Genomic DNA, 23,807 nt, shown 5'->3' with positions numbered 1-23,807 from the left:
GGTAAATACAACAAGAAGATGAGAGACGAGAATTCAAAAAACCTAAGAAAAATTTACGTGATGCAAAACCAGTCGTCCAACGACACAGTTAGACACCTGCCTGGCAGACCACGAATTTCAGAAGAGTGCTAAATTTCGTGTTCATCCTCTGGGTTGAACATACCAGCATAGACAGAGTGAACAAATACGAGGTATAAGATAGCAGAAATACATATACAGGGACACAAGAGGTAAGAAGAGGAAAGACGGACAGAGAAGCAAGAAAAAAGGGGCCGGAGGGATGAACAGACAGAGGCTTAAAATAAGTAGTAGAGGTGGGGGGAGGGGCGGAAGAAAGCAAGGGGCACCCCACCCACCCCACCCACCCCACCCACCCATCCCCACCCATCCCCACCCATCCCCACCCATCCCCACCTCACCCACCCACCCCACCCCACCCACCCACCCCACCCCACCCACCCCACCCCACCCCTCCCACCCCTCCCACCGATCCTCCCCCCAACCCTCCCCTCAACGCTCCTTTCACTCCTCCCGTCACCCCTCCACCCCTCTCCTTTCTGCTGCGTCAGGGCCAGAGGCTGAGAGCAGGGGAGAGGAGGCTACACGGGGAACTGGGCCGCGTCAGGGGCGAGAGACGCGGGGCGACTCGACACTTCACAGCGTGGGTGAGTGTGGGGAGTTCGTGGTGCATGGGGGACGGTGGGTGGTGTGGTCCAGAATATAAACCACCTGTGTAGGATACACGGGGGATTTTTGATTGGTGCTTAAATGTGTGTGTGTGGAAAACGGTGTAGTGTGTGAGTGTGTGTGCGGTGGGGGGTAGGGAGGTAAATGTGTGTGTAACGCAAATTAGTATCTGGGGCGGTGTGTAAACATCACACATTGGGGAGACAAAGGCGGTCCGGCGTGGTTCTGACCACTTACCATTTCGTGTACTATGCCAGCCTTCATAGGAGCTCAATAACAGCACTTGCCCCACCAGTCTGTGGAGCTCCATGGGGGATGTTTGTGTTGGAGCTCGTGCTGTAGGTGTAGACGACGCACGACCGTGGATCCTCTGTAGGGAGCGCGCGTCTGCTGTGGGTCGCATGGAGCTGCACAAGCGGACACCGCTGCAGCGATTCCCATACCGAGTCACGAGATAGGCGCTGGGAAACACCACCATGGTGTGCTTGCCTTGTATGGTCAGTCGTGTGACTGATTATTATAATATATTAATTCACACCTGTGCACCGTGTCATGGCAGTTTCTCTGTTTTTCCTTCATTGCATTTTTATTTCAGAAATATTTCACCTGCAAAATAGATTGAGTTTGAATATCTCATGCGAAAGGGTGCCCAGGGCATGTGGGGTCGTCCAATTGCACAGTGTTTAGCGCACATCACTACACACCCATGGACTAAATCCAGAGGCGAGTGACAAATGAATCAGTTCTGCCCCCCTCGCTTCACCAACCCGCACTAGTCAGCGTGGTGAAATATGGTAAAAAATCAACACGACCGACAGGGCATAGGGTGCCCATTATCCAGAAGTGCTTTACTTTATGATCACATCCACATCTAATGTGGATTTGGTTATTTTTCTTTAGTTTTCTTTGTTGCATAAATACAACTTGACAAGATGTGTACTGCTTCATTCTGGTACATTTACTGTTTTTCAGTGCATTTCAGCACTGGGTGTGTTTGTTGGATTTATTGTTTGTCACGTGAGGTTAAACACTAACAAAATATTTTATGAACCAGGCAAAGTTCACTAAGCTATTAGATTTTTCATTGAACTGACAGATGCTGTAACCTGGTCCCTTGGGTACCCAGGCCTTCCTATAGTATAACTCCAGGAATCGGCAGATTTTTATTTTATTGTACCAAGTAAGGTCCACTGAGCTATATAGCTGTTTTTCAAAAGCAACCTGGCCACAAATCGTAGCTCAACGAAGTGGCTTATCACGTGGAAATTTGTAGCAGCCAAATACTGTAAACGCATATTTCTAAATGTGGAGGGAAAAAAACTCGAGGATCCAGAGAAAAACCCACGCCACCACGGGGAGAATATGCAAACTCCAAATATCCAGGCGTCGGGGTTGGAATCGAACCCACGACCTCCTGCATTCCAGGCGAAGGGGATAACTTGTTGCCACCACTGAGCCCCTTGTTAATCTGATGTGGTATACTGGTACAGCCCCTGGTGGCCTCGGTCACTTTACTGACCTTTGCACCATTGTGTAGTCGGTTCAATTGAGTCGCAGACATACTCTTTGGAGGCAACAAATTTATTTATACCAACACGAAGGGGTAACTTCCCTTTTACCAGATAACAACCTATGGTGGTGGACCACCAGGCTATCTGCGCTAACACTCTGGGATAGCTACAATGAGCAGGACTCCAGCTTGAGTCCTGCCCATGTGTTGGTGACTCTTCACGGACGTTGAATGTAGATCTTTCAGAAGACAACAGCAAAGCTGAACCCCGGTCCCTCTGGGGACCCGGTTTATATGCTCACCAGTCGTGGCCGGCTCTGCCCTTGGCCACGACTACCTTCTCGATTCCTATTGCAAGATCTCGCCCTGATACGTGACTACCCACTGGCCCCAACTTGGGGCCCCTGTGTAGACTTTACCCGTCATGTACCTTCCAGGGTCAACCAGAGTGCAATGGCCCACATTAACCTCATTCATGGTTGACACTTTCACACCCCTCCTATAGAGAACAGCACTGCACGCCACACGTGGTGCCACTCAGCGCCATGACTCAGCGCTCACCAAGCCCCACTAGGGCTGGTACTACACCCACATATATGGGGTGTCGGTGATGTAATTACATCGCACGCCGTGCCTCTCAGGCCGGCACTACACAGTGGCATTCCCGATGTCACTACATTACCCCCCCCCCCCATTCGTAGCATTCAGCCGTCCTGGCTGTCAACTCCCCCTTAAAACTAACCAAGTGAATAAGTTCTAGATTTGAAGCTTTCGTGACTGCAAGGATCCATACTCTTTGGTTCTATTCGGTAAAGTCACGTAGGTAAAAAATAAAACAACAAAAATCATGACGTTTCTTCCACAACACAAGTGGCCTTCATCAGGTGAAGGGGACCGTACTGTCATGAGGACAGCGTTGGAGTGAAGACAGTCCATCCCAGGTCGCGTCCTTTTAAGCTGTGTGGGAGGAAACAAAATGCTTTGACAAAGGAATTAGCATAAAATGACCGTAACGCACAAGAGGACCGGCACGGAGGGGGGGAGGGGGTGTGAATTGGAACGTAGAGGACCGGCACGGGGCGGGGGAGGAGTTTACAAATGTAGGTGTGAAGTGAAATAAGCTTCTATGAAAGTTTGGTATATCACTATTTGGATAAATACCATTGAAAATTAGTTTAATGTTTGGTATGATTTAGAACATCTTTCCAATGGTTGCTTAAGTGAATAAGGTGAAAAAAGCGAGTAAAAGTGACTAAACGCTATGTGTGCCTCAATAACAATAACAAATAGCATATAAATAACCAAGCCCACCTATACAATATATACACTAGCTGCAAATGTACAGAACAACACGAGAAAATATAAAACGCGAATGCACGGAATCCCCTCCATCACCAACAACTCCCATCCTCACCGTGTAACAATACCCATAAGCACAACAAAGGCTAGGTTCAGCCAATAACCGATATGGCCTACTGAGTGTGACAAGCAACTGATGGTGTGGGAGTGTGTGTGCATGGGTGTCACAAAATCCGAAGAGTTTTTGAGCGAGTCCTCGTGGCTGGGCCTCCAGTGGAGGTGGGCTCACTCTCCCTGGAGGTCCCAGGGGAAATATGCAACTGTCCAGTCGAATCCGGCTCCTCACGAAGAGCAGTAGGCCGGGTCGACGGGTTCTCCTCTCTCGAATCAAGTGAAGACAGCGCAGGCGGCGGCTCGGGGGACATCAGGCGCGCGGCACCTGAGGGAGGAAGCACACGACTCCGCTGAGGACCAACCTCAATGTGCACACATGCCAGCTCGCCGGACACATCTGTCCCTCGGCGCCCACAGTGTGGAGATGGAACAAACTCACAGGGAGCAATAAAGGGCTTAGGGCAAGAGGAGTGTACAAATCAACTCCGCCGCCCCAAGCGGATCTGGACACACTGCGGTCGAATGACCCGAATCACATCAACCAGCCCTCTCCAGGGTTTGAGCAATTTGGGCGATGTACCCACCGGTACCTGTGGACAGTGCAACCAAGCTCTGTCCCCAGGTGCCCATTCATGTTTTTGAAGTACGGAAGCCCCTCAGCCATTCATTGGCCAATCGGCACGAATCAGAATTTACCCTGGAAGTCTCCCGCACTTCTGAAAGCTTTTGAAGGGTACAGCACACGGAGTCAGAGATTTAAGATTTAGCCTTGTTGGGTGCGGCTTGTAACTGAACATGAATCAGGGGGTCGTGTTCTCGCTGACCTGATGACTCAACATGGAGGTCAGAGTTCTGTGCAGCCACCTCAACCATACCATCCATCTGCGGATTGTGCGGTGACATGCGTACTTTCTTGGTTCACAACTAACGCACACCTCTTGCAATAATTTTGAAGAAAATGTTTTGCCCTGATTGTTCAGAAGACGTTCGGGAGCACTCTTGTCCATTATGTAGTGGGTAATAAACTGGAGGAAGCTTACTCTGAGGCAACACATTTATTATAACATTAACAGGTTATTACACAATGGGGTAATGGCCCCTTTCACCCGATACTCTATGGAGGTAGTCCTTCCAGACTAGCTTGCCTCTCACTGGCTATCACGACATCTATACTGCTGGGGCTTGAGTCTTCGCTTGAGTCTTCACTGGTTATCAGCTGGAGCTTTCACTGGTACAAGCTCGAGCCGACCCTAGCCAGGGGTTCGGCTCTGCCCATTGGGCTCTACTCTTCAGGGCTCCAGGATGCTCTTCAGTCTTCGGCCGGACAACAACTGCTGGGACCGCTCAGGGACCTGACTTATATATAGGCTCCTGGCTCACTCCGCCCCTGGCCACGCCTTCCTTCTAGGACCGTCTCCGAGGGTCTGGAGAATGACATCATCTCCCCAGCCCCCTTCCCGGGATCTGGGGTCCTGACCGTTGGTCACGATGCTCCCCCAGGGATTGCCTTGGCCAACGGCCCGTCATCATTAATCCAGCAGGTTCAGCCTCCCCTCTGCTCCCTACTGACACAAGCTAGTACTGCCGGCTATGATTAGTGGCGATCATGTTCAACCATGCCACTACAATTACATAGCCATTGAGGAATGCCTCAGTGATCTTTGCCGCCAACTGTTTGGGAAGCGGCCAGGCCACAGGCCATCATGAGAAATACTCGACTCCCACCAGAAAATATTTATTCCCACGAGCGGCTTCTACCGCGTGTACTGCACACACCCCTTCAACAAATTAGCAGCATCCTCAGCCATGCCAGGCCAGAAGAAATCCGACTTACGTGTGGCCAATGCTAGTTTATGCACACCCAAGTGCAACAGACGCTCGTGCACCGCCCAAATGACCTTACCCCGCAGGGCGGTGGGCACAACAATGTTGGAACATCGCATCTCTCCGTCCCAATGCATGAGCAATCCACCTCTGAGAATGAAAGAGGCGACACCCCATCGATCCTCGCCCCCATCAGTCTCTCTGACTCCGCATCGCAATTTAAGCAGGGAAGCGTCCTCAACCTGGAGGCGCCCCCATTCTTCGTGGTCCAATCCAATGACAGCATCACGCGCCACTGGATCCCCAGCTCCCTCAGATGTTACAACCTCGGCCGATGCCGTAAGGGTAGGGGGCGAGTGTTCGTTGCGCGGCTTACAGCGACCGGAGCCCGAAAAACTTGCGCAACTCTCGTTCGTGGGTAATCGCGAGAGGGCGTCCGCGTTCGTGTGATGGGAGCCTTTGCGATAGGTAACCTGAAAAGAGTAGTCACGGAGGACCTCCAACCAGCGTGAAAGTTCGCCAGATGGCTGGTCAACCTGCAGCGCGTACTGCAGCGCCGCGTGGTCCGCGCGCACCTCAAAGTCTCTCCCATACAAATATGGAAGATACTGTTGCAAGAAAAACACGATAGCTAACAGTTATCAGCGTGTGACACAGTACCGCTGTTCAGCCGGAGACAGCACTCTGCTTCCTTATGCGATAACACTCTCGATGCCATTGACAACTAGAGACAGAACAGCTCCAATGCCAGTGTTACTAGCATCTGTATCAAGGACAAACGGCAAGGAAAAGTCGGGGTAGTGGAGGGGAGGGGCGTTCACCAAGCCATCTTGGAGTGCAACAAATGCGGCCTCCTCATGGGTGGTGCCGATGTCACAAGTCGAGGAGACTGAAGTGCTGTGACAAAAGGGCCATTGCCTGAATCGTCTCTTACTATAAACATTTCATTTCAAAGCGGTGTTATCGAAGAAGTTTTTTTGGAAGATAAATAACATCGCGATGGGGGGAGGGGGAGATAGCGGGATTGAGGGGGAGCGATTAGGGGGGTTATAGAGGTGGGTGTTGAGTAAAATAGTATCAGTGTCTTGTGCTTGAGCCTAGGGGCTATGCCAAGGGGCTAGGACATTGAGAACACGGATTCGAATGAACGTCTCATCTTGCCACATGCTTTTTTTACTATCTCCATCAGTAACAAAATCAATCTACAAAGCAACGCTGCTTCTAAAATGGGTATAGTACTCTGAAGCATGTAAAAATGGTAATGTACTGTCAATCGTACTTTAACAGGAGCATTGTCTCTTTAAAGGTCACGGTTTTTGTTGTTGACATGAACTCTATTGGCTTCCACCTCCCTGTTCACAGAGATCGTCAATAGAGGCTGAAGTCTGTTACTCGCGCACAGTCAGTCGAGGGAGTGATAGCCCTCACTGTGCCCTTCAGCCCGTGGCGTTGCCTATGGGACTCATTGTCCCGTAACATCCCGAGTTCACAATGTCGATTAAAGCGACACCTTTGTTTAATAACGATCCATGAAATTAGTGGGACTTTATATAGTGTGACAGTCTTGTTTTTGGTAATACTGTACTCATGTTTGTTTCTGTTGCCTGGTTTTTAATTGGTAAAGCTGTGATCGTGTTTGATCCCTCCACTGGTATCCGATTAATTTCTGCATCAAGCACAATATCCCCTTTGCTGTCTTCAAGTTCCACCATGGACACGCTCCTGCTTGCCTCTCCCATCATCTTATTCCCCTCCCAATGTTCTCCTATATCGTCCCTACCATCTCGCTTTACTCCCCTTCACTCATTCTCCGCCCAGCAACCAAGGCTTCCTGTTGGAACTTCTAATCAACCTTTACTCATTCGGAGGTCACTCATTCCCTTTTCTTTTGATGCAATTATTTGGGCCTGTCACTTACCATCCACAGATTTCTCCTGTGATCATCACTTTATGTTCTCTCTTTAGAAATGTAGGCTGAATGTACACCTCCTTGTTCCCAATGATGATTGTATCTCACTGATGTGCACATCACCTTGACAGAGGCTCTTTTTAAAGGCACTCTAATTGATTATTTCTCATTTCACAGCCTCCACTACACTACTCAGCAGATTATACCCCACTTTGTTCGTCAAGACTTGCTTGAGGCAAATATAAGTATGGTCCAACAACTTCTATGACTGACACGGCACGAGTAAGACTGCCTGCAGTCCAACCAAAAAGGCTGCATCATTGAAAGCTGGTTTCAAGCCTGCCCTCCACGTGTGTTAAAAGATCTTACTCACCCATGTGATGATAGTTGAGCCTCTGGGTGTCAGCATTTCTGCTCTGATATTGCAAGTGTTGGATACTAGTGATTTCTTTCATTTTTCTTAGGGTACCTCTCACTTTGTACTCAAATGGCTCAATGCAGAAGGTGTAGGGTCTTTGGTTGCTGTGGCTTGCATGAGCTCTTCAAAGGGATATGACGAAGAGCGATTCTGCATTTGGGAGCATAATTACTTCTAGCATGCTAGTTTCCGCCTTCAACTGCTGAGGAGCTTGCCACTGGCATTTGTAATTGCGCAGGAAATATTAAAGTAGGCTCCCCTGAGCTGACTGAAGTTTGCAAAGTCATCCTTTATTTGACTGAGAGTTATTATTCAACTGCTGCAGCTTTTCCATCAGGCCCCCTCTGTTCATGCCAGATCTGAGTTTTGCATTGCCTTCTTAGGCCCTTGTAGCAGTTTTTACGTTCGTATTTCAATTAAACACCACGTTTAATCACTAATCCATTCATTTCCAATATTGCAACAGGTTGTTGGGCTGGTCTTGGCGGCGTTGTTTACATAATCTTGAAATTGTCCCAAACTGTTGGTTCCTCATTAGACAGGAGCGTGCATTACCACTGCCCACCTCCACATTACAACCATCCCCACCATAAGAATTATATCCAGTATGAGCTGGAGAAGCTTTTGTTGAACTTCGAGAGTACTACTAAGAAATGGGGTTTACGTTCATCCCCACATAAAACAAAGCACCTGCCTGGGTATTCTGTCATCGTATTCTCCCATCCCTCCACTCCCCATGAGCAGTGGGGCAGTTTTGGACAGAGCAGAACAATTTTCCATACCTGGAAAGGGTGCATGTGACTAGCTCCAGTTTGGCAGCAGAGGTCATGCTCCGAATCGGTTGAACATAATTATCTCAGCTGCGTAACACACTGTGAATGCTACATTGCCTGTCGCTCCATGTAAAGCTCTGGGTCTTCTCAGCCAGATATCCCCTCCCTTCTCTACATTTGAGAAATTTGGATCCCTTTTAAAGGAACATCCACACTGGTTTTGCATATTCAAGTTGTCTACGATCCACCGTGGGCTTAACAAACTAGATTATGTGAGCAGCTTAGATCCTTGAATGATCTGGACAAATGCCCATCAGTGAGATACTAAGGCAGGTGAGGCAGCATTGGCTGGGTCATGTAGCCCAAATGCCCAGTCACTGTGTACCCAAACAGCTTCTGTTTGTCCAGATATAAGGGGCTTATCGCTATAGGCAAGAGTTTGACTGCAGTGTAACAGAAGGATGGTGGAGCTGTTTGGGCTTGCCAACAGCTCGACCAGTGGTTTCAAGATCAGCGTCTCTGGAGGAGTTTTGTGAAGGATGTCCGCCTCCAGCAATAACGGAGGGCGGAGGAGTGATGCTCACAACAACGAGCGGAGTGCAGAATGAGTAAAATGCAGCAAGGTGGAACAGTAGGGAGCACAGGTGGTAGATCTGCCAGTCATCCCTGTCACTCAACCCATGACACCTTTATCTATCCTGTAACCTACTGCCCATGAGCCTTCGACAGTCCACATGACCTCAATGTGCACTTAGCCTGGCACAAACACTTTTTTGACGTCACCAATTTTGAGTGGCGAATGGCTTTTATTGTTATTGTGTTTATGTATCCACCCCTTCATGTGTCGTACTGGCCTTCTTAGGTGCTCGCTAGCAGAACTAATCCCAATAATGTAAAAAACGATATGGGAGATTTTTCTCATTTGTATCTTGTATGTTTGTGTACATCGCCTATGTGTGTTTGTGGCGAGCCATGCTGCACAACAAACTAAGCCACAGTTATCAATAGCACGTGATATCTACACTGGTTTTGGGTCCTCTAGGTTGTGTCTGCATTAAATGAGTGCCTGGTACAATGGGTAATCAGTATAACCTATGAGACAAACGTGGCCAGGTGTGGTGCTGGCCATTTCTACCCCACTTTGCGTGCAGGTCTTCAAAGGGGCTCACTAACAGCACTTGACCCACCAGTCTGTGGAGCTACATGGGGGATGTTTGTGTTGAAGCTCGTTCTGTCGGCGTAGAAGACGCTCGACAGTTTATCCTCTGTAGGGAGCACGCGTCTGCTGTGTGTAGCGTGGAGCTGCACGATAGTGAAACCAATAGAGTTATTGCGCCTTGGGCGTAAACATCAATGTATGTCCATTTGCCAGGTGTTATTTTTTTCATTTCCTGTGGAGATGTGTGCTGTATGAGAGATAAAGCGACTAAGACCACGCCCTCACCCCCTTCTCCCTATTGCATTATCTCCTCGTACTATTTGACTACTCATAAAGTCATACGTATATAGTGACACCCCAGGGATAAATTAATATTGCTTGTATAGCACCTTCTTGTAGAAAGAACGCTGGTTAAGTCAGACCGGCCTGTATATGTACAGTATAGATATTTAGTTTGCAGCAATGCAATACACACAGCTCAATACACAAAGAGTTAAATGTATAAATATCTCATACTAAAGAATGGATTACTTGGGTTTACAAACATGATGTACAAAACTCGTTATAGTCTCATGCTCTGCATGCTGTTGTAAATGCACGTGGTGCATACTCACTGACCAGATGCTTCGTTATTATTGATACTAATAAAAAATGTTAAATTAAGAATTTTCTTCATCAATTTCTCACGTTAAACAAATATAGGGAGGCGTTCATCCAGCGGTAGAGAGACAATGGCTGCTGATGATGATGTAACGTGCCGCTAATTTTGAAGAATTCCTAAGAGACAGTGCAAGTGGAGATTCAAAGGCATAGGAAGGTGGTTGCACAGACACCTGGACCACTGCTGTCCTGTATAAGTGATTTATTTAACATAATGAACATTACAGTAACATTGACGTTGCCTCATGTGTGTACTTTAAGTTTTGGCTTCCCCACACAAACACACTACCTCCACAAAAGGTCATGTTTACTCATTTCTGTGAAGCGTATTCAAGTTTAATTTATTAGGTATAGCCCTGTGAGCCATGCGGCTCTTAAGTCGGGTGCAAACGCAACAAACAAAATATGAATCTACATTGCAGAAAACTATTGAACCACAACCAGACCAAAATAAAGCTACAAAAACAATGTAACAGCAGTAATCATAGGAACTGTGATTTTTAAATTAACAAACGATAAACATAACATGTACGACAAAACCTGCAGCCATAGCTGGCAGCACGACACTCCCAGTGTATGATGTGTGAGTGAGTCAGCAGCAGCGTGAGTGAGTGTATGATGTGCGAGTCAACGTATGATGTGCGAGTCAGCGTATGATGATCGAGTCAGTATTAGGTTGAGTGAGTACATGATGTGTGAGCCAGCGCATGATGAGTGAGTCAGTGTATGATGTGTGAGCGAGTCAGCGGCAGAGTGAGTGTATGATGTGCGAGTGAGCCAGCACACGATGAGTGAACCTGTGTATGATGAGTGAATGGGTCAGTGGTTGTTCGAGTGTATGATGTGTGAGTGAGTAAGCGCATGATGAGCGAGTCAGTGCATGATGTGTGAGCGAGTCAGTGCATGATGTGTGAGTGAGTCAGTGCATGATGTGTGAGTGAGTCAGTGCATGGTGTGAATGAGTCAGTGTATGATGTATGAGAAAGTCAGTGTCGGCTCCCTCTGCCCGCGCTGTCGCCCCCCCCTCCCCCCGGCTCCGTCGCCCCCCCCCCCCCGGCTCCCCCGCCCCGTCGGCCTCCTGGCTCCATCGGCTCCCTCCGTCGGCTCCCCCGGCCCCCTCACAAATGGCCCCGCCAGCCGCTGCTGGGAGCGCGGTATGTGACGTCATACCACTGCTAGACAACCTCAGAGCACCCTCTACCCATACATTGAGAGCATGGGAGTGCCCACTACATAGGGACTACCCAAGATCAAACCTGGCTCCCACCCTCTAATCGTCACTCAACTAGAGGTGACGCTATCCCGATCATTGCACATTACAACGCAATTTGCCGTCTGCGTGGCATCACGATGGTCGAGGCAGTGAGCACGTGGTGTCACGCAGCTGCTTAATCTGCTAAACCTGTGTGGTGTTTTGAATTAGGTTTACATTTTACTTTTCTTTATCGTAGTGTTGTGTTCATGTGAATGTTCAAATGCTTGCACTGAAGAGTGTTTTGAGATGCCTAAAGTGTTTCGATGCAATTGTATGTATTTCTATATATTCCAATGACAATTTTTAAGCTTTCATTACAATTTAAATAACTCAATGTATTCACAATCAAATACCTAAAGTCACAATTGTACCTAACCGAGACCTCTCAGATTTTAGTAGCAACATTTTATTTTTATAATTATTATTCTTTCCCGTACCTGTCTAAAATTACACGACTATGCTTACAGGTGACACATGGTTTGTTTTCATTTTCTTCAGGTGACTCGATGCATTTGTCGTGATGGCATCAAAAGTTTCTGCATGTGAGAGCATTAAAACCAACAAAGTGAATCTGCAGAAATACCTCCAGGCGAAGTCTTCAGAAGTGCTTGACTATTCCTATCAAACAGGGATAGTCCTGGACAGTGTATATGCGTCCCTCAAAAGCGAGAATAACCCCATGGCACGAACACGGGACCTGGTTGACCTGGTGCTCAACAATGGAGAAGAAGTGTGCATGAGATTCCTTAAAGATGTGCTGGTGTCACTGAGATCCGAGATCCCTCTCTTGGGTCAGTGGATATCACAGCATGAGCAGCAGCTCAACGTGATGGGTGTCGATCTGAGCACAACTGCGGGTAAAGCCATCCCTGGAGCAGCTTCTCGTGAGTGATGCTAAACTTCATGTAACCATTCGCATGTCTCTGGCAAGTTTAAGTGAAGGAATTGCTTTGAACTGATATGAACTGTCATTTGATATTCGCAAACTGCACCACTCTTGCATAACAACATCCCTCTCAGGAGGAGGACATTCATATTCCATTCCATAGCAGGGTATGTACAAGGGATCAGAAATTTGGAGGAAAGGATGGATGGATAATGGAAATGTGTGTCAGTATCAAAACATTGCATCCACACTGTACCCCAACATTCCTGAATTTCTGTCCTATCCTACACCTCCCTTTCCTTGCAAATGACTTAAACATGGTGATTTTCTCTCACCTCTTCAGACACAGGCATTTTATTTGAGCTGGAAGAATATAATGAGCTATGAAGCTCTCTTTCAAGTGTCAAGCCCAATATGTTTGGCCATGGCAGCAAACCCATCAGCTGCCTTGGTCTCCATGACTTGGTACAATCTGGATTCCACCAAGGCCATTTCGTTGAAACTGTTTCCCTATTGAGGGTGAATGACCACCTCTCTTAAATTATGGAAGCTGCTTCTAGTTCTTGACTTTTGGGCTGCTTTGGATACCACACACCACTCCATCCTATTGAATCGGCATGGCTACGCAGGCATCTCTCACACTTCCCCATTGCTTCTGCTTCCCCTCTAAAAGTGAGCCCTATTTTTGCAAGCAAGGACTGCCTTCTGTTCAGAAGTCCCAATTATATGGTGTTCCACGTGGCTCGGTCCTTGGCTATCTGCTCTTCTCAGTATAATGTCTCCTCCTTTGTGGACATTTTTTACTCCTAATTTTTTTATATTGACTAGCTATGACTGCTATTCTCTTTGGTTCTATTCAGTAAAGTCACGTAGGTAAAAAATAAAACAACAAAAATCACGACGTTTCGGCCACAACACAAGTGGCCTTCATCAGGTGAAGGGACCAGGCTGTCTCGAGGACAGCGCTGGAGTGAAACACAGCCACGCTCAGACCGCGACCTTTAAGCTGTGTGCGAGGAAACAAGGTGCCTTGACAAAGGAATTAGCATAAAAATTTGCATTTGATTGGCCGACTTAGCATGATGAACGGCGTAGAGGTGGTGTACATGCGGGTGCACATGCCGGTTGGCGCGGAGGGGGAGTTTACCTATTGATGGTGTGAAAAGGGAATTTTTAAGAGCTCATTGCATTTCGGACCAACACCACCTGACCCGTGAATTAAAACATGTACACCTGGCCCTCAAAAGGAATGGATACTCTGACCGTACCATCCGCCAAGCTGTTTCTCCCTCCATACAGAAACAACCACTTGATACTCCGGTGAAAACCATCACACTACCATATATAGCAGGCGTTACTAAAAAGATTTCCAAAATTCTAAACAAACACAAGATCCAGGTCCGGTTCAATACAGTACACAAAATTCGTGATCTGATCCCATCCGTGAAGGATGTCATTCCTGACTTACAGTACCCCGGGGTTTACAAATTGAGTTTTACCTGCGGTGCTTGCTATATCGGGGAGACAAAGCGACATGTCTCTGACCGAATTCGCGAGCACAAATCAGATTTGAAACACGGCAGAACGAATTATTCTGCCGTAGCTGATCACTGTTACAACGCTGTGGGTGATCACGATATAATTTTCTCCGATACCAAGGTTCTTTGCAAACCCACGGGTTTTTATCAGAAATTTGTTTACGAGGCAATTCAGATCTACAAACACAGACACAATTTCAACCGAGAAGATGGTTTCAAATTAAGCAACCATTGGAAAGATGTTGTAAATCGAACCAAACATTAAACTAATTTTCAATGGTACAGTATATTTTTCAAGTAGTGGTACCCCAAACTTTCGCAGCTCTTAAAAATTCCTTTTTCACACCATCAATAGGTAAACTCCCCCTCCCCCCCCACGCCAACCGGAATGTGCACCCGCATGTAAACCACCTCTACACCGTTCATCATGCTAAGTCGGCCAATCAAATGCTAATTTTTATGCTAATTCCTTTGTCAAGGCACCTTGTTCCCTTGCACACAGCTTAAAGGTCGCGGTCTGAGCGTGGCTGTGTTTCACTCCAGCGCTGTCCTCGAGACAGCCTGGTCCCTTCACCTGATGAAGGCCGCTTGTGTTGTGGCCGAAACGTCGTGATTTTTGTTGTTTTATTTTTTACTAACGTGACTTTACCGAATAGAACCAGAATATGGATCCTTGCAGTCACGAAAGCTTTAAATCTAGAAATGACTGCTATTTCTAATGACACCCCGCCTTTTAATGCCATTGACTCATGAAACGGAACCTACTCTCTCCTCTTAACTCTTGAAAAATGTTGATACTCCTACTGATACTCCTGCTGTTATGGAGTGACTCATGCAGCAAGCTATGGCTGCAAAGTTTGGTAGTACATGTTATGTGTATCTTTTATTGTAAAATTTAAATTAGTTCCTATGATCACTGTTACATTGCTTTTATAGCTTTATTTTAGTGATTTCTAAAACGTTTTGGTTTAGCCATATTTATTTGTTGTAGTACAGAGTTAGACTGATAACTTTAATCTAAATTGTCTTATGGTTGTAATTGTTTGGCTTGCATCCCACTGGGATGTTTGCACACAGCATTGATATACGGTGCTTTTTCCGGAAGACTTTGCTGTTTTTTCCTGGATTTTTCTGTTTGCGCGTAGTCACTTTAAGATGTTTCTTGTTCCTGGTTTTGTTTGTTGCAGTTGCACCCGATTCAAGAGCCGAATGGCTCACAGGGCTATACAAAATAAATGAAACTGAAACTGGATTGGTTATACTTCACTCCAGATTCAACGTCAAATTTGTAGACCTCGTCATTTGTAAAAAAGTCCACGGGAGATAATGACTCCGAATATATGATTCCCGAGAAATTTAAATAAGATCAGATACAGAGGGATCAGGCTACTCATGGTCACCATTGCCCAAGTGGTGAGAGACTGGGTTCAATGTTTCCTTGGAAAGCTGATGGAAGTTGTTGAGCAAATTTGTCATTGGAAATCGACACTCTCCACAATGTAGTGGCTGCCACAGTGTTTGCTGATGATGCAGTAGCCAGATTAGTTGAAGTTCAAGTGAACCTACGATGTATCACGTGGGATGCTACGAGTGTTGTGATTCATGTGTCTGTTCTTGTGGAAGTGACAGCACTTCATCTTCTCTGCTGCTAGGACCGTGGCTGGTGTACTGCACTCCACCAGTGTAGCCCCCGTGCTACGTGATGTAGGCCAGCTTGAGATGGGAGAGGAAACACAGCCCCAATACCAGTGAAATATATAAAAAAAAAATCAACATCCTAGACAAAAAAAAATCGATAATTGTAGGATAAGGCAAGCAGTGCATTTTACACACAGATTGATAGAATTAGGTTGTGATGATGCTGATGTACACGGTAATGCTAAATGTGGTACTATCTTTTTCACAGGCAAAACAAACAAGACACATGGTGGTAGCATTTTTGTTATGATAAAACATATTTTTTTACAAAAGGTACAGTGTTTATAAAAATTGCATTTGGAGAATATACACATCGTGAAAACTTCCACACAATAATTCATGATGTACATGATGTTGCTGCATTATCCATGGTGAATGAATTCGCTACGCTTTTTTTACATAGTTTATTTTAAACATATTTGTCTGCTATAGGAATATGTTTTTTATTGTAAGTGAAACTGATCTGCTCGTTAAATTATTTGTGTCATTTAGATAAGCCTGGTGATGATTTCAGAGAATTATTGCTGAAGCTGACATCATTAACACGAAACTACGACGCACGACCTGGAGAACCTGCAGTGTTTTTTCTGGAGAGGATGGTGAAGCCAATTCTGGTTCCCTACTACCGCCATCAAGAAACCAAGGAGCACGAGTTACTAGCGAGAGGCAAGCAGCACGAGGAGCTGATGAAGAGAGCACAGAGAGAAGGGATTACTTACAAGAAGCTCTTTGATCACATTGGAAAAAAAACACACCCCCGACTGGTTATTGTAGTGGGGACTCCAGGCAGCGGTAAAACCATGTTGAGCAAATTCATTGTGCACAGCTTGCTGTCAGGTGAGAAAGTATTTGCACGACGCTTTGAGCACATCGTGCTCATAAAGTTCAGGGAGATAAATGATATTGGAGAGGTGTCACTGGCAGAGCTGTTTTCTAAGCTGCACTCATGTTTGGGAAACAAAGCGGATGAGGTTTTCGCAAACCAAGAGAGAACCCATTTTGTTATGGACGGGTTGGACGAGTTTGGAAAGCGCCTTGACTATGCCAATGCGTGCACCGATCCACGTAAGACGGCAACAGTAGAAGCCATCATTGCTGCCCTAGTGAATGAAAATCTCTTGCCCAAGGCCTCGGTCTTGATAACGACCAGACCCATTGCCATGGAACAACTGAGTCAAGTGAATGTTGATCGAGCTGTTGAAATCACTGGGTTTTCCAACAAAGATAAAATAGCATTTTTTAACAAATTTTACCAAGATAGGAGTCTAGCAGAAAGGGCACTCAAGCTCCTGCAGGAAAATGAAACAGTGAATACATTGTCCCAGAACCCTTCATTCTGCCATATAGCAGCCATTACACTGAAGGAACATTTACAAAAGTCTGAACATTCTGAGATTATCCTCAAATCAATGACCGACCTCTTCACACAATACGTGTTTGGGCTCATAGTACACCATGGACGTGGCAGCTGCTGTGCCAAGGAAATTGTATCGTCTCTTGGCAATATGGCTCTGAAGGGGGTTCAGCAAAACATCCAGATGTTCAGCCAAAAAGATCTAGAAGAGTTTGTTGTTAGTTCTTCTGAACTAGGAAGTACATTCATCAACAAAGTGTTCACATGTGAGGGCATTAAACAAGGGAGTTGTTATTCATTTTCACACTTGACAATGCAGGAATTCTTTGCAGCGATAGCTCTGCATCTGTCACATTCAACATGGCCAGTGAATGACGTCATCAAGGCTATTAAGGACAGCAAAGATGGGAGGTTTGATGTGTTTCAGAGGTTTTTTTGTGGACTGGCATCAAGCACTCCATGGAAGTTCTTTGAGGGTATCTTGGATCCTCCATCTGCAGATTATCAAAAGGAAATAATCGAGTGGCTCAATCGCAGCATGAAGAATCGGATGGTTGACAAACACAGGCTCAACAGTCTCCTGCACTGCGTGCACGAGCTGCACGACCGCAAGTCCCTGAGTGATGTCACTCGGTCCATGACTGAGATAGACCTGTCATTCACAAGGCTGTCCCTGCCAGACTGCGCTGCCATCTCCTGGATCCTGCTGCAGCGAGAAGAACCTGTGGAGACACTCAACCTGTTCGGCTGTGGCATCGGCACCGAGGAAATGAAGAGGCTTCAGCGTGGACTGCACAGATGTAAACATCTAGTGTAAGACTGGCACACCTTGCATTCACTACTTCACAAATTGTGTGTGCATAATTGTGCGTGATATCAACTCAGTTTCAATTGAGCACCAGGTGCAGTGTGTTAAACATCGCTACTCGGGAGACAAAAGCAGCCGGGCGTGATACTGGCCACCCACTCCATCATATGCCATGCCGGCTTTCATAGGTGCTCCCTAACGGCACTTTCCCCAGCAGTCTGTTAAGGCTATACGGCAGATCTTTGTCTATAAGAATCCTCACTTATTAACTGTGCATACAGTACAATGTAACTCCATTCTCACGTAAACACTCGGTCTTGCGTAGCCCAAGCATGAACACAAATTTTGACAAATTCTTCCCCTTGCCACTGCCATCATTGTCCTCACTCACTTCACTCCTCTCCCCGCACGCCACGCTCACCCCTCCCTTGATACCTCCCATTAACCCCCAATCTGCTCCTGCCTTCACTTTTTCCATAACCCATCCCCCACCCTTGCCCATACCTTCACTCTCCAGCCGCATACCCACTCCCACTCATCCACTGAGGGATGAGGTTCGGTGAGTGAGTGCGTGCCTGCTTGAGTTGGTGGGTGACTTGGTGGGTGGATCGATGAGTGAATATGTGGAGTTAAGTGAGGATGTGAGTGGCGTGTAAGTGGGTTGGTGAATGAGTGAATTAGTGTGTGAGTGGGTTGGTGAATGAGTGAATTAGTGTGAGTGGGTAAGTAAATGTACAGTGAGTAGGTGGGTCCACAGTGAATGCTGCACTCACTGTACGTTAAAGTACAAAAGGAAAAAAAAGTTATGCATATTCATGGATGCTGTAAAGTTTTCCATCATCTTCAGCAACATTTAATTAGCGATAATGATAGCCCTCACACTATATGCAGGGAGTGAGGTGACCTTAGGCCATACTGAGAAAATGTAGCCCTGATTGCGACTGCGGTGGAGAGTGAGGGTAACGGTTTGATCCACGTGTCCGATTCAAGCCCCTGGTTCACAGTGGATCATGGTCAGTGATTGTGCTCACCACTACAGAGACAGCTAATTGGTAATGGGTGTTAATCTTAGTTGTAAAGCATTAAAGAGACAATGATCCCCCAAGTAGCCCATATAAACTGGTGGGGAAAGTGAAGCCAGTGACAGGGAACAAGCACACACTATTACACTGCACTTTAGAGCACAAAGACAATCTCCCCGTGGAGCCTGCATACACTTTTGAGGCAAGTGCTGATCGCACTTCCCTGACCAGCACCGTCCTTGGCTGTCTTTCTCTCCCCATTGCTAATGTTGACACACCACCAGGTACTCATTTAAGGCAGAGTCACCCTACGGGAGTTCCAGGACCAGAATTTTTTTCATCACTCACCACTGATGCTGTTTACGGATATTGAACCCAGGTCACTTCGTTTGTAATGTAATGTGCCAACGACTTTCCCACCATTCCCCTAAACGCATATAAATACACAATCAAAGACACTCGTATATACACACAGACATGTACACACACAAACGTACACATAGTGTACATATAAACTCACACACTCCTACACATGTACAAGTACAGCCTTTGGTCAGTCTACTGCTGGATAAGGCACTCCCACACCATGCAGGTCTTGGGGGTTATTTGACCAGACATCACCAATCTTGTCAGTGTGGGTTGGTGTAGAGCATAGAGATGAATGTTGTTCCATTGCCATAACGCAGCTCCGCAGGCTACAACAACTGTTGTTATACATGTTAGTCTTGGGTAGAAGCACCATCCAGCCTCGAGCCTATTTAGATTTTCAGATTTATTAGACCTTACATGTGTAGTGTTCGATTTCACTCGGACAACTTTTGTCTTTCTTTGAACACCGTTTTATTTACAACTCTCAGCATGTCCTCAATATTTTACAGTATCCATGTCGCCACGGCTCGCTCGTTGTGCTTCACTCGACTCGCTCGCCACCTTGGTCTCTCCACTCCCCCACGATTACTTCGCTTACTCAGCCGCTAACTTCTTCATCTCTGCTCTCCTATATCACCGTCACTATGCTCTCTCCACTGCTAACTGCTTCGTCTCTGTTCAGCTTCGCTATCGCTACGCTCTCTCCACTGCTGGCTGCTTCTCTTCTTCAGCTCCGCTATCGCTACGCTCTCTCCACTGCTGGCTGCTTCTCTTCTTCAGCTCCGCTATCGCTACGCTGTTTCCAAGCTCCGTCTCCAACTCTGTCTCCCAAACTCTGTCTCTCCAACTCTCTGTCTCCAAGCTCTCCACACTTCAATTCCCCGCTGTTCACTCCAAGCTCTCCAACTTCAACAACCTTGCTCCAATTGCCGACCCCCCAATTTATCCCCGCTCTCATTACTCCCCAATTAATTAGTCCGTGTCCCAACGACGCTCCGCATCGTTCGAACCTGTTTCTCCTCCAGACCTTTAGGTGCCACTCTAGCCTTGGCAACAGCTCCAGCCAATCACAGCCGTCCTTGGTTCACCCAGCTTAATTGCCCTAATATAACCTGCACTGTATTTGCCTTCGCTACAGGCTGACCCAACATAACCCGTAGTGTCTGTGTTATCATGTAATCACGCTGAACACATCTTTGAATTCAAAGGGAAACCCATGGAGACGCGACCGCTGCACAGGCGTTAGTTCAGGGTTTTGCATATATAGATCTCGCAACCAGTCCGGATCATCTCCATCACCCGGCAACATCTCACTCTGTCCCGTTGCCAAACACGCCTCCCCTTCCGGACCCGGCGCTGCCGTTGCATGCGCTAACGTTGTACCCTCCAGAATGACGACCGATTCGTGTCCCACGTTTACAATTTGTATTAAAGGGTCGCAATTTGCCGGTACAATAGTCAAAGCCCCTACCAAAGTGGGCATCCGTGATACAGCATTTGAGGGCGTCAGCAATATACCCTCCTGTTGCTCGCCGAAAGGCAACTGTTTTTTAAAGCGCAGCGGCACAAGCATCTGCGTGCCAGGCGGAACGCGAACGGTGCGGCTCACCACGGCCTGCACCACGGCATTCGCAACCGCAAGCTTAAAAGACGTTCCCAAAAATTTTAGACATTTTCCCGATGGCAATTCCAAACACCCCTTTCTCTATAGAAATTCTAAGTGGCATCCTTTGCAAATAATCCGTTCCCAACAAACACGGTACCGCCAAGGCCTTGGAAACCAAAATATTCCCCGTAACGCTCACTTCGCCAATTTGATTCGTCGCGACCATACAACCCATAATACCGAGACTGCCACCATTTGCTACTATGCACGGCCCATCAACCGGTTCTAGGGCCTGGGGCAAAGTTGGCAATAAGCAAAAAGTTTGTAACGAGATAAGGGTCGCAGAAGCCCCCGTGTCAACAATAACTCTGACCATCACCCCTTGAATAAGTGCCATCACATCCGACGACCCCGGCGCAGCTCCCAAAACACGATGCACCAACGCGCCCCACACGTCCTGACCGTGCGCAACATACGAATGAGATGTGAATGGGTGAGATGACGCAGATTGGTGATGTGGAAAGAGCGGCCGTGTATTGAATGTATCGCGACTCACCCGGAATCCTCGGTCCTGGGAGAATCCTCGGTTGTAGCTGGTCGGCGCCCTTGGAAGGCCGCCCCTGCGCCACCAGCAGTCGCGGGCAACATGTCCTCTCCGTCCGCACTCGTAGTACATCCATACACCGCGGGGCGACGCAGCATGCCCGCGGGTGGCACCCCGGCCGCCGCTGCAATCGGCGGTGCCTCGCCCACCGCCACCGCGCTCTCGGACGCGGCAGCGCTCAGCAACAGCAGCTGCGCACCCACCACCACTGGCTCATCGCGGAGGTCCAGGTTGACTTTGATGTTCCTGGCGATCTGTAGAGACATGTCATCGTCGTTGTTGCTGTCAGGAAGCGAAAGGACGACTCGTAGCTCCTTGGCCAACTGCAAAAGCTTCTCCTGCAGCAAGGAATCCAGGGCCTCCTGGTCCATCGCCAGGTATGCTACTTGAGCGAGGGCCAACAGCGCGCTGCGGAATGCAAGAGGGGATTCCGTGTCCTCCCGCTTCCTTTGCTGGAATCTACGTTTGGCGACCGACCGCGGCTCGTACACCTTGCTCATTGCCGCGAATGCCCCATCCAGTGTTGACCTGACGGTGGCAGGGAATCCATTAAATGTCGCCAAGGTATCATCATCGAGGGCCGTCGGCAGTGCCCGCAGAGCGGCACCCTCAGTCCACTCCAGAGATTGATAAGCTGCTCGGAACCGTCTTGTAAATGCCGTCCAATCCCCAACTTTGGCTTCGAACCGCTGCACATGAAGTCGCCGTGCTGTTCCCGATGGTGGTGCTTCATCGTCGTCGGATTTCTCCAATCGCTCCGACCCCGCGGCAACATCTGCTGGTCGACTTGACACCGTCGGTTGCATCTGGTCCGATGTCACAAAGCAGTTAAACGCCTCCGTCAATGTCGCCATCCTGGCCTCCCACTGGGCCATGAGGACTCTCCAATCACTCGACGGTGCGGGGGTCTCGGCCTCGCTCGAACCGCTGTCTCATTCTCTAGACTCTCGTTCAACCAGGCCCTCCGGAGGAGTATCGGCCACTTGGCAGGACACGGGCAAGCACGTCCTCGTCGTTGCTGTCGTCGGATGAGTCCACCGGCACGTTCTTCTTCTTGGCCGCCTTCCTTGACATCTCGGCATGGTTCGTAGTCACTCTGACACGAAATGTAGTGTTCGATTTCACTCGGACAACTTTTGTCTTTCTTCGAACACCGCTTTATTTACAACTTTCAGCATGTCCTCAATATTTTACAGTATCCATGTCGTCACGGCTCGCTCACCGTGCTTCACTCGACTCGCTCGCCACCTTTGTCTCTCCACTCCCCATGATTACTTCGCTTACTCCGTCGCTAACTTCTTTGTCTCCGCTCTCCGCTATCACCGTCGCTATGCTCACTCCACTGCTAATTGCTTTGTCTCTGTTCACCGCTATCACCATCACTATGCTCTCTCCACTGCTAACTGCTTCGTCTCTGTTCAGCTTCGCTATCGCTATGCTCTCTCCACTGCTGGCTGCTTCTCTTCTTCAGCTCCGCCATCGCTACGCTCTCTCCACTGCTGGCTGCTTCTCTTCTTCAGCTCTGCTATCGCTATGCTGTTTCCATGCTCCATCTCCAACTCTGTCTCTCAAACTCTGTCTCTCCACTCTCTGTCTCCAAGCTCTCCACACTTCAATTCCCTGCTGTTGACTCCAACTTCAATTCCCCGCTGTTCACTCCAAGCTCTCCAACTTCAACAACCTCGCTCCAATTGCCGACCCCCCAATTTATCCCCGCTCTCATTACTCCCCAATTAATTAGTCCGCGTCCCAACCACGCTCCTCGTCGTTCGCACCTGCTTCTCCTCCAGACCTTTAGGCGCGACTCTAGACTTGGCAACAGCTCCAGCCAATCACAGCCGTCCTTGGCTCACCCAGCTTAATTGCCCTAATATAACCTGCACTGTATTTGCCTTCGCTACAGGCTGACCCAACATAACCCGTACTGTCTGTGTTATGTAATCACGCTGTTTCCACTATGCACCTTCCTACTCCACTACACATGTACACTAATATACACACTCTCATATATGAATATACACACACTCACTCACATGTACACACTTTACACACCCCTGTTTGAGTCTGCAGTTTTAATGTGACAGTATTTTTTTACATGAAAATGAATGCAAGGAATCTTCATATAATAAGGATTCACATTCATGAGGCGCAATTCATCCAGTGATATGAGTGCGCCATGGACAAATTAGTGAATATACGCATGTATGTGCGTTATTTACTTTCGTTACTGTGTGTGTATGTAGGTGTGTAGACGAGGAGTAGTAGTGTCGTGATTAGCGCTACGCTACGCTATGAACCCGGCGTCCCGGGTTCG

General features: G+C 47.7%; 1 protein-coding gene across 4 annotated transcripts in view; it reads left to right on the top strand.

Moving 5' to 3' along the window:
• The first annotated feature begins 569 nt into the window (after window positions 1–569).
• Window positions 570–23,807, top strand: part of LOC142923039 (NACHT, LRR and PYD domains-containing protein 3-like) — a 32,100-nt gene continuing 8,862 nt past the window's right edge. For 2 of the 4 annotated variants that reach the window (XM_076063965.1, XM_076063964.1), the window contains exons 1-3: window positions 570–665; window positions 12,107–12,492; window positions 16,223–17,897. In XM_076063965.1, coding sequence (XP_075920080.1) covers window positions 12,129–12,492; window positions 16,223–17,897 — 2,039 coding nt within the window. In that variant the 5' untranslated portion in view covers window positions 570–665; window positions 12,107–12,128. Of the gene's footprint in view, window positions 666–12,106; window positions 12,493–15,938; window positions 16,004–16,222; window positions 17,898–22,197; window positions 22,577–23,807 lie in introns of those variants that run through there. The other 2 variants (XM_076063966.1, XR_012940487.1) reach the window with 2 other exon arrangements.

This window comes from Petromyzon marinus, unplaced genomic scaffold, assembly GCF_048934315.1.
Source record: "Petromyzon marinus isolate PM22_M1 ecotype Great Lakes invasive population unplaced genomic scaffold, UKy_Petmar_22M1.pri1.0 PM_Scaffold_25, whole genome shotgun sequence".
Classification (NCBI taxonomy): domain Eukaryota; kingdom Metazoa; phylum Chordata; class Hyperoartia; order Petromyzontiformes; family Petromyzontidae; genus Petromyzon; species Petromyzon marinus.
This window is presented reverse-complemented; position numbering and strand designations above follow the sequence as displayed.